At 39.1% G+C, this 12,210-nt stretch overlaps 1 protein-coding gene across 2 annotated transcripts in view; it reads right to left on the bottom strand.

Annotated features, from left to right (window-relative positions):
* The window catches only part of ULK4 (unc-51 like kinase 4), a 651,105-nt gene that overhangs the window by 345,643 nt on the left and 293,252 nt on the right, over positions 1 to 12,210 (bottom strand). For both annotated transcript variants that reach the window (XM_059162312.1, XM_059162311.1), the window contains exon 31: positions 8,008 to 8,056. In XM_059162312.1, the coding sequence (XP_059018295.1) occupies positions 8,008 to 8,056 (49 nt within the window). The remainder of the gene's footprint in view (positions 1 to 8,007; positions 8,057 to 12,210) is intronic.

The following is a 12,210-nucleotide window of genomic DNA, read 5'->3' on the forward strand; positions in this document are numbered from 1 at the left end:
CTTCCCACCACCATCAACAGGAGAAAGACCGGCTGGTGACCCCAGTCTAGGAAAGAAGGATCTGCATATATCAACCATGCCTTACGTCCCTCACTTGTTTGGGAATGAATCAATACATGCTGAAAGGCAAAATGCAGGAGGGCAATGTGAGGGGGAAAATGAGGTTGTACACAGCAGAGGTTCTTTTCTAAGTGAAACTCAATCAGGATCTAACTGAGGAACATAGGAAATCACCTACTACAGCACTATCCAACAGAAATAGAATGCAAACCACATTTTACATGCTCTAGAAGCTGCAATAAGCAAAAAGAAACAGACGAAATTAATTTAATGATACTTCACTAAGCCTAGTATATCCAAAATACTATTTTAACATACAGTCAGTATAAGAAAATTAGCTACTTAACTTCTGTTTTTTGTTTTTTGTTTTTGAAATCCAGTATTTTACATTAGAGCCCATCCCTGTTCAATGCTTTGCGTGGCTATTGGCTACCACACTTTTAACTAGACTGTCATCTTAGAGAGAAGAAAGAAGGAATTCTGCTTCCTCAAAGTGAAGCCTAGGACCTAGAGGAGAACTAACTACCAACAAGAATGATGAGAATAAAAGTCAGGATTCCACTGGCTTAGAAGAGGCCATACGTAACACATTTCCAGTGTATGCCCTGTGATTGGCCAAAGATATGCTCAGCTCTACTTTAGCATTTTTTTCAGTGGACACAATATGTGGTTGTTATCTTAATAGAGTCTATCTTCTTTCAAACCAATTGGGTTAATTATGCAGAAACTAGTTATGCTTTACGCCAAGTTTGCCGATATACATTTATTTTATTTAGCTTCAACCCATTTATTCGGCCAACCAGATAACAGTATACTGATCAGATTAGTCACCTGTTCAGCAGTGATGTGGGCAACTTCACTACATTTACTCCCACATCAATACCTGACACCCTAGCCCTAGAGAGCTAATTTGCAAATACAAATTGACAACATAAGCTACCAAGGGCAGATGCATGTGTATCCATTTCCTGCCCCTCACAATAAAAACCAACTCAAAGTATATACCTTAACAACAGTGTGTGAGCAGTGTATAGAAAATCAGCTTGTACACAATAGCAGTTGGGTTATACGGCTCCCTTTTGCAATCTACAGAAATCCTGAATAGTTATTCTTACAGGTCGAAGAAACAGATTTCTCTTATATCCAGTAAGTGCTCTTTGTATAACTTTGAAAGGATCTTCTTAAGTCAAGCATTTTGAAATTGTAATCAAATCTGGTTTGCGACTTTAGAAATTCATGCCCATGTGCACAGGAGAATCATATTAATGGTATATTGAACACAAATGTGCAGATTCTTAATCTTACAAGGAAATTGTCATTTTAACATACCCTAACAGAACCCATTCATACCAGATGTGCAGCAACAAGAAAAGAGCAAAGTAAGTTTAAAAGTCTGATGAATGCACAGGACTGAAAACATTTCTTACATGTAAAGTGGCTGCCAGTCTGTACTGTGCTGGTGCCTCCATGATTCAATCCTTCAGGCTCCAAGGATCTATAAAGAGACTCTTTTCTAAAGATACCATTGACTTGAAAGATTTACTCAAGCTTGCTTCAGCTGCTATCCTTGAGATTGTTAAAACAATATAATTGTCAAACTAGTGTATTGCTAATCCCATTTTTATTGTTAACATTTGCCACTGAAATTGCTCTGTAATTGTTTGTTTTGGAACAGACACATAAAATATCATGACAGTGATATTTTGGCACATATTGGAAAATCTGCCATGAATAAAGATTTTTTCCAATAAAATATAGTTTGCCTATATTACTTGGTATCAAAATGATTTACTGAAGTCGGCCAAAGCACAAACCACTAAAATAAAATGAAGAGAGATTAGAGTTATAGCAAAATCCAAAGGCTGATTCATCCAAATTCATACTTAAGACATATTTAAAAGCAACTTCTACTCTTGGAAAAGTGGCAAAATGGAAAGAAGAATGTCTTCCATCCTGCTCCGCTGGCAACTCTGCACTTGAAACCAAGCCACAGGGTCCTTCTGATGGCTCCCATTCTTAGGAACCCGCATTTGTTACACAGATCCAGACTACTTTAGCATGCTAGACTCTGAAGACTGTTCAGAGAAATCCATCTAGCTTAATCCAACACACACTGCCTGAGCCTCCATTCCCCCTCAACACAGCTGCCTTGCAAGGCCAGGAAAAGGCAGTGCCCTCACCCAGGTGGGCCCTGCCAGGGAAGCAGCCCCCAACTGCTGTGACAGCTCCTTTTTTGTAAGCAATCAGCTACCTGGCTTTCTCTATTCACTTGGCCGGCCAAGAGCTGGGACACTTGCCGCTGGATCTGAAGATTAAAAACATTCTGCCTGCTCTCTGGCCTGAATGTGGTTTTAGAACTCCTGGACCCTTGGATCAAACCTCTGAGACCAACCCTGTGTTTTATGTCTCCTTCCCCACTCTCCCTGTGGCTGACTTCAAAAGCCTCACTGGTGGAGGTTTGCAGAGAACTCACTGAATCCAGCCCTCAACCAGTCCCAAGTTTTCCATATAATCCCCTGACCCTAAGCCTGATTCCCTCCAAGTCCCAACCTCTGGCTGAGCAGCCTACCCCCTCAGCGCACACAGCCCCTGCAGCTAGAAGTTCCAAAAGATTTTCTTTTTTCGAAGTAGAGGATATGATCTGATTTTGAAAAGCATCAACTATGTGCAAAGCCAAACCAAATGTGAAACCTCCACAGTATAAAGCCTGCAGGATCTGTGCCCAAACTATCTTCCAGCCTCACTCCCTGCATTTCTCCATGGTCTCTAGTCCAGGCACAGCTAAGTACTCACCATCCCCCATGCTGGAATGTCCCCTCTCCTCATGGCAACTCCCTCAAGGCCATGTTCAAAGGTTATTTCTGAGAGACTCCTCTCCTTGCAATGAGTGGTGGGGCCCCTCTCACCCCTGGGATCCACAGTATTGTCTCCCTCCCTCCATAAAGCTACTACACTCTGTCCAGTTATGTGCTTGCACATCGTTCTTCTGCATTATGAATCCAGAGGGCCCAGACAGTTAGCCATCCAGACAGGAGCGAGCACTATGCTCCGGAATAGGCAGTTAAAACTGAAGATTGGGCTTTTTTTTTACAAAATCATAAAAACTGCTTTCAATTGGTACCTTTAGAAAAGAGTCTCTAAACTCTAAAACTACTTTTTTTTCAAAATCATAACAACTACTTTCAATTGGTTTTTCAATCATAAAAACTACTTTCTTTAACCAGTTGTGGTTTGGTTTTGTTGTTGTTTTCTTTAATATAGTTGACATACAATGTTACATTAGTTTCAGGTGTACAACACAGGGATTTGACTAGTCTATACATTATCCTCTGATCGCCACCATAAAAGGCTATTGCAATACCATTGACTAGACTCCTTATGCTGTCTGTGCCCTTTTTTCCCATGACTTATTCATTCCATAAGTGGAAGTCTGTACCAACCACTCCCCTTCATTCATTTTGTCCAACCCCCTCACCCCTGGCAACCAGCAGTTTGTCTCCTATATTTATGGATCTGATTCTGCTTTTTGTTTATTCATTTGTTTTGTTTTTTAGACTCCACAAAGAAGTGAAATCATATGGTATTTGTCTTTCTCTGACTTATTTCACTTAGCACAATATCGCCCAGCTCCATCCATGTTGTTGCAAATGTCAAGATTCCATCCTTTCCATGGCTGAGTAATATTCCTGTGTATGTGTATGTGTATGCATGTGTGTGCGCGTGTGCATGCGTGTTCATTATCCGTTCATCTATCACTTGACACTTCTGTATCTTGGCTACTATGAATAATGCTTCAATAAACATAGGGATGCGTATATCTTTTCAGAGTGTTTTCTTTTTCTTTGGGTAAACACCAATTAGTGAAACTACTGGATCATATGGTATTTCTATGGTTAATTTTTTTTTTTTTTTTTTTGAGGAATCTCTACTGATTTCCACAATGGCTGCACCCATTTACATTTCTATCAACAGTGCATGAAGGTTGCTTTTTCTCCACATCCTTGCCAACACTTGCTATTTCTTTTCATTCTTGCTGTTCGGACAGGTGTGAGGTGATAACTCATAGTGGTTCTGATTTGCATGTCCCTGATTATTAATGACAACAAGCATCTTTTCATGTGTCTATCTGTATTTCTTCTTCGAGGAAATGTCTGCTCAGGTCCTCTCCTCAATTTTTTTAAATGGATTGTTTGTTTTCTTTGACGTTGAATTGTATGAGTTCTTTATATATTCTGAGTATTAACCTTTATCAGATATATGATTTGCAAATATCTTCTCCCTTTCACTAGGTTGCCTTTCTGTTTTGTTGGTGGTTTCTTTTGCTATATGCAAAGCTTTTTATTTTGGTGTAGTCCATGTAGTTTTTCTTTTGGTTTACTTGCCTGAGAAGACGTATCTAGAAAAATGTTGCTCTGGTTGATGTCAGAGAAATTACTGTGTTCTCTTCTAGGAGTTTTACGGTTTCAAGTCTCACAGGTCTTTCGTCCATTTTGAGTTTATTTTTGTATGAGTATAAGAAAGTGGTCCTGTTTCATTCTTTTGCAGGTAGCTGTCCAGTTTTCCCAACATCATTTGTTGAAGAGACTGTTTATTCCCCCATTGTATGTTCTTGCCTCTCTTGTCATATTGGCCATAAAAGCATGGATATATTTCTGGGACTTCTATTCTGTTCCATCGATCTATATGTCTATTTTTATGACAGTACCAGACTGTTTTGATTACTACAGCTTTGTACTATATCTTGACCAGTTTGATCCATACTTAAAGCTCTCTGTCCCACCTGCTCTTCTTATGATTTGTGCATGGCTATTTTATATAAACAGGATATCAAATTCACAGTTCTCCTTCTTTCCTCTTCACTTCCTTCCAGACGCACAGAAAAGACACAGAAATTGCCTGCCCATGAGAAGAGAGACATTTGCTTTTTTACTGAAAAACGTGCAGGAGAGGATGCACTGCTGGTAAAAGCACATTATATGAGGACCTCTAGAAAAGGAGGAAGTTATAAAGCCTGTAACAGGCTTTAAGTACATCAAGAGAAGCTGGAAAACAGTTATGGGCTAAGAGGGGAGAACAAAGTCATCAGGGGCCACAGTGGACCACCAGCTTTTGCTTTTTTAAAAAGCAGTAGCCAATACACAGGACCCCGCACCATCTTTTTGTTATGCCTTTTCTGATCAAACTGTTGCCAAGAAGCTGCTACATGTATATAGACGCCACACAGGCCCTTGAGCTTAGAAACCAAACCTAACTACAGTATATACTGTGTTTCCCTGAAACTAGGAACCCCTCAGTTCTAAGATGTACCATTATTTTATTAAACCCTAGAAAGAAAAATGCTACCAATTAAACTATGACATGATTTCTTATTACTTAGAAAGTTCATTTTATTTTTATTGAAAGAGCTCTTTTAGACATATTCAGACATATATTTTTATAATGCATCACTCTTGGGCACTTATAAAAAAGAAAAAGAAAAGTGAAATGAATTGGTTAAGGCAATGACAACCAGGTCATCTGGCTGAAAGCAACTGTAAAATGCCACTGATTTGGAAAGTACATCCCAGTTTCAGAAATGTTAAAATCTGAAGGGGAAAAAAAAGGTGCATCAGAGAATCACTAAAATGCTATATCATGTCTTGCTCAGTGACAAAAATTGAGAAAGGACAAGGTAATTGTTCACAAGATAACTGCTACAAAGACATTCCACTGATTAAAAAATGCATTCATACAGAGGGAAAAAGTTGAGATTATTAAACTCAAGAAAGACAAAAGTAGAAAAGGGATTTAATAATGATCTTTAAGGACATAAGAGTCCTGTTCCAAAAAAGCAGTGATTTCCAACTGTTTTTTTTTTTTTTTAAATTTACCTTGTTTTAGCAGCAGGACCTCTTTTTGAAATATTATCTTACAAGCTAATATACCAGAGTAATACCATACTCTCGTATGGTATCATCCTACAAGATAATAATGCCAGAGTATGGAGCTGTTCTGGTTAGAAGAAAAGCATCATCCTAGACATGGCTGGGAGGTTGCAGGGCTCAGGACCAGCTGAGACTCTCATCTGGAGAGTAGACACCACCTCTACCCACTCTCTATGACAGCTCCAACACATGACAAAGGTCTAAATCATGGCATTAATCAATGAAATATTCACTGTGGTTTGTAAGATATGAAGCCTTTTGGGTACCTGCGTGGCTCAGTCTGTTAAGCATCTTCTGCCTTTGGCTCAGGTTATGATCCCAGAATCCTGGGATAGAGCCCTGGCATCAGCATCGGCTCCCTGCTCAGCAGGAAATTGGCTTCTCCCTCTGCCCCTACCCCCCACCACCACTCCAGTGCACACACTCTCTCTCTTGGAAAATAAATAAATAAAATCTTTAAAAATATATAAAGCCTTTCTAGGTGGTCATTATACAAATACTAATCAAGCACAGAGGGATTTGGGTGACCATCAAGAAGCAATTTCCTACGTACAAGATTTGAGACCCTGAAGTGATTGCCAAAGGATGGGATGAGAACTTCTCATCAGTCACAAAAGGAGTTTCTACCACCACAAGGGAATGAGTCACATCCCCCCTCCATCCCAACTAAGGCCTGTTCTAGCTCTAGAGGACTCTCCCTGTCTTCAGCACTGGTCTCCTCAAATGCAAGCCTGATATGGCTGTTTGGACAGCTTTGGCTCTTGCCCCACGCCCAGCCAAACCCACAGCAGGCAGTTTATTGCACCCACTGTCTGCCAAAACAAATCCAATCTTGCAACAAATTAGCAAATCACATATACCCTTACTGAAGATGTGGAGACACATAGGCCACTTGGCAAAGCTTAAAATCCCATTAGACAGCTCTCCATCTCCATGTATCTTCCTGTCATTTTCTCTATTCCTTTTCTCAATACTGCTTATAAAATACCCTTATTATTCAAAGAAATTCAATCCAGTCTCCAACCTTGCACATTCCCCAGCATGGCAGCTCTGTGTCATCTGATCACCAGAGCATCCTTTGGGAATACCATCCACTGCCACCTCTTGTCCCCCATCTAAACCACACAGTTCAGCAAACCCAACCCAAGGTTCACCTTGCCACTAACAAAAATAATGTTTTCACCATTTAGCCATATCAACACACAAACAACTTACAGATTAATATATCAGGATGATTAAAGAAAGCTAATTTCCCTGGATACAGTTATAAGACTAGGGTTATTGTTCCACTGACAACTAAGGTAGGTTAGGCTGAGCTGGCTGGGGAGGTGTCCCCTCCTTTGCCCCTTATGCTGTCAGTTAGCTCTGTAGGGCAAAGCTTTTAGTGAAGGGGGACAGTCAATCCAGGAATAAGAGAACATTTCTTCAGATAAGGGCACTCTGTTGCTCTAAGCTCCAACTCAAATTCCAGCCTATTTCTCAAACCTGGGATTTATCAGAAGTGAGGAGAGTCAACTCCGCAATCTCCTTTTACTCTTTACACATAGGAACCATAGAAGAAAGGTTTCCTTTAACAGATGGCTTTTCAATGGAGCAGCATTCTACGACAGGAAAAAAATGATGTATGGAAGTAAAGCTATTCCACATTCAGAAGAACATGATTTTCTGGCCATAGGCACAAAACTGCTGATCTGACCCAATGATTACCAAGTCAGAGGGCTTCCCAAGCATCAGAAAATTCACAGGGAAGCCTAATGTTCATCCCTCTGCCCTTCCTCCACAAACCGATCTCATGAAGGATTTTTAAAAAGAAGGCAGGTCAGTCAGCAATGTCCTATACAATTTCAGAGCTGGACAAGAGTTCGGATAGGGAAACTGAGGCCTTATAAGGTTAAGTGAGATGATGAAGGGCACAAAATCCTCCTGGACAGAGTCAGGGTTAGACCCTAATCCCACAACATGGTCAAAACCTTAAATTTTTTTAAATGTCACTTGATTTTCAGAGACACATTTCCCTTCTTACCAGAATTACTTCAAAAATGAGTGAGATCAGTTTGCTCTCTTCCACAAGTCTGTCAAAAAAAAAAAAAAAAAGGTAAACACACATTAGATAGCTCATATTTAAACTGCCCTGATCAGGAGTACTGCAGCCCCATGTTTTACTGCTTAAATTTTTTGAGTGAGAACCAGATGATTAAATACTCATTTTTAACACATTTAACTATATCCATTAAGTACAAGAAATATGGGGCTCTTGGCAAGCGACTATTAGCTTAGCCTTATTGATCTGTAGCAAGTATAACCTCAAATACATTGACATTAATAAATGTAAAAATTAATTAAAACTCACAGTCATTATAATTATAAAGACTTTGAGAATAGGCAATGACAGCTGAAATCATGTGACCAACCCTCACCGCACAGTTAAATTATAAGTGTGCCACTCACAGTCTTTCATATATGCCTCATTAGCTATCTTCTCAGCATTAATGAATGAATGTATAATAATTTTTAATCTTTTACTTAAAAAAAAAAAAAGAGTAGGCTCCAATCACCCAATAGACTTTGGGAATTTTCTCTCATAGAAACTAGTTATGTTATTATTATCTATTATATTATCTATTATGCCAAGTTTTTTTCACACCATTGAAGAGAAAAAGGCCTCAACCATCCTTACTAAAAACAATACTTCATTTTCTAAATATTCCTTCAGTCCAGGGCAGTCAACTTGTTTCTGTAAAGGGTCAGATGGCCAAGATTTTAGGCTTTGGTGGGCCACGCGCTCTCTACAGTGACTGCTTAACTCTGTCACTATAATGTAAAAGTAGGCATAAATTATACATAAATGAATAGGCATGGCTATGTTCCAATAAAATTTTATTTACAAAAACAGGTATGTGCCGTATTTGGCCCATAAGCTATAATTTGCTGATTCCTGGTTCTATTTTAAAAATAAACCAGATTCCTTCATTTTATTAGTGTTGAGTTCATATGATAAATGACAGCACTTAAGATAAGCATGCTGCCTTCATTGTGGGTATTACAGTTTGTCTATTTCACAGAAGATGCCAGGAGCATAGGAAAGGAATTTATCATCTAGCCCCCCTAGAGCTTGTCTGCCTATGATAATACACTGATAAAAGAAAAGCCTATGAGACTTACCAAAAAGAGATCGCAGTGTTTAGGGAAAGTGAGGCACAGGGAGGAGTCCCAAAGACTGGAGTGAGTACTTACTGAGTACTTAGTGCCTCAGTATCTAGCAGAAATAAATGTAATTATTTCTGTAGTTTTAATATCTTAGGGGATAAGGTTTTGACTATAAATATTAAATTTATTTATAAATATTAAATTTATAAATATTACAAATATTAAATTTATTTATTCACTTTCTGAGGCAACTGAAGGCTTGGATGTGAGGCCGAATCTCCTTACACCATGTCTGGGCAGGATGGGAAATGCATAGACTCAAGACTGAGCACGACCTCGGGCCAGCACATTTCCAGGCTTCTTCCTTGGCTCCCAAGATGTTGACCACACTTTCCCTGAATTTATCTTTTTAAATTTTTATGACATATATTTTTAATTAGGCCTGGACTGAAATAGCCAAGCACATACATCTGAGAGTTGCCCAAGCTCCCAAGCCAAGAAAGTCCTGGGAGCATGGGCTCCACTTTTCTCCAATGGTATCCAGAGGTGAGACCTCCTTCTTCTATACTCTCACCCCAACATTCAGATCCAGAAGCATCCACTCACAACACTAGTGCCCTCATGACAGTACTTTTAAATATACTCTACTGCTAGGACATGACTATAGAAACTACTATAATTTGTTCTGATGAATTAACTAGTCTTTCTCCAGGCTTCTGCATGAAGAGCAGGCTGGCCTGGACTACCTCTTCATGCCCCTTCAACTCCCAGTTCTAGCATGCCAGGTCTCACATGTTTCTGAATACCACCAAGCAAAACAGTTATTCCCTGATTGGACGGACATGATTCAGAACCATGTCTGGCAAATAAAAAGGGAGCTCGAGCTAAATAAAAGCACTTTTAGTTTAAACACACACATACACACACACACACACACACACACACACACACACACACCATTTCTATGAACTTTTCTGCGACTCATGAACTAAATGTAAATTAAAAAACAAAACAAAACAAAACAAAAACAACTCTCTAAAGCAAGTACAGAACAAAAGTTGCTGCAAATATTTACGACAATCTCAGGCAGTGTTTTTCCAGACTGTGGTAAGTGGCCAATAAGTGTGCAATGACATGAGTTCACTGATTAGCATTTTTTTTCCTTTAAGATTTTATTTATTCATGTGAGAGAAAGAGCAGAGACACACACACACTCAGAGAGAGGGAGAGGGAGAGAGAGAGAGAGAGAGAGAGAGAGAGAGAAAGCACATGGACAGTGGGGAGGGACAGTGGGAGAGGGAGAAGCAGGATCCCCACTGAACAGAGAGCCTACATGGGACACAATCCTATGAACCGAGCCGAAGGCAGACACTCAACCAAGTGAACCACCCAGGCACCCTGACTAGCATTTTCTTAATTAAAAATAATAAAATAAGAATATCCAAAGCTGTCACTCATAGTATGGTTCCGTAACATTTTTGTTTCAGTTTTAGCCCTATAGATGCATACTTGGTAGTGACGTAAAATGCATTTTTTTTTATGTGGGTTATAGTTAGACATCTGAAATCCAGAGATTTTAGATTGCTTTAAAGACAATATTTGCCTCCCATGTACTCTTCAACTTTGATTTTTAAAACTGTCTCCTTATTTTAACCACCTCCTCTCATACCACTATAGTGGTACCAATTAATGGCTCTGATCTCCAGTGATCAAACCCTTGATGTGCTCTGTGTAATGGAGCAATCTTCTTGGAGCTCTCTTCCTTTGATTTGCACTCTGGAGAGCAGCCCTGGCGCTTAGGCCTCTGTAGAGCAAGAAGGACGAGGCTTACCTCCAAAGAAAGCTGATGTGGCAGTCTCAGGCACTTGTTCAGGCCGTAAGTCTTAAATCATCAGAATAGACTTTTGCAAAAGGCTATCTTATTTTGGGGCTCCGTTTGGCGGTTGGCCACCATGATTTTAAATCACCAGTATCATTTTACTACATGAGCCTGTTATATCCTACATTCTAAAATAATAAAAATTATAGACAGCCTGAGGACAGGAAGTAAGAAGATTTATCTGTTTTTTTTTAATCAAAAAAAACCAAAAAGAGATCTTTCTGAAATTATCCCTAATCTTCAAAAAACTGCGAAGATATTAACTACAACACAGTATACTTTTCTTTATGTTAACCAACCAAGCACACTGTTTTTAAGTAATTCCAGATGAAAACTGAAATATTCTGCCCTCTCTGAATCCCAAATGTAGTTCATGGGACCACTTGATATAGTGGTTCTTTTTTTTTTTTTTTTTTTTGGAGGGGGAGATCTTCTTTGTTTTGTTTCTTCCCCTTAACAGTACAATTTAATAATAGATTGTACAGGGTTAAAGAGTTTTCCTTACAAAATTTTGATTCAGAAGATTCGCTGGGATTTCCTTTATCTGTGATCTATATTATTAACAAAGAGGCTGTTGTTTGAATTAGAACATTTTGAATAAACTTACATCTTTAGGATACATTATTTGGCATTTTAACTCCCTACTGTGCCTAAAGTAATTGTCACTCTTAGTGTTGGGAAAGTTTCTTTGGTAAATTTTTTTTTGTTTTTTCTTTTTGTTTTGTTCTGTTTTTTGTTGTTGTTTTTTTGAGAAAGAGAATGCCCACCAGTGATGGGTGGAGGGAAAACAGGGAGGGGGAAAAGCAGACTCCCTGCTGAGCAGGAGCTGGATCCCAGGACCCTGGGATCATGACCTGAGCCAAAGGCAGACACTTAACCAACTGAGCCACCCAGGCACCCCAGTTTTGGGAAACTTTTTAGAAGTTTTATTTACTGATGCATGACAATTCAGACTAAATATAAAGTCTAGCAGCAGTTAGATATAAATGACTAAACACAATTTAGGTAGAAAAAGTAGGAAGAGAAAGAGTTCTCTGATTCTGTTCAGAGAGCTACCGAAATGAGAAGAAATTAATTTCGAACCATTGTTGGCATTTTTTTAACTTTCTTTTGAAACATAAAGACTATCTTGGGATGAACCAAGAACAAGAACTTAAAAAAAAAAGTAACTAAATAAAGTCCCTTGACCTACCCTACCAT

Source organism: Mustela lutreola, chromosome 2, assembly GCF_030435805.1.
Source record: "Mustela lutreola isolate mMusLut2 chromosome 2, mMusLut2.pri, whole genome shotgun sequence".
Lineage (NCBI taxonomy): Eukaryota > Metazoa > Chordata > Mammalia > Carnivora > Mustelidae > Mustela > Mustela lutreola.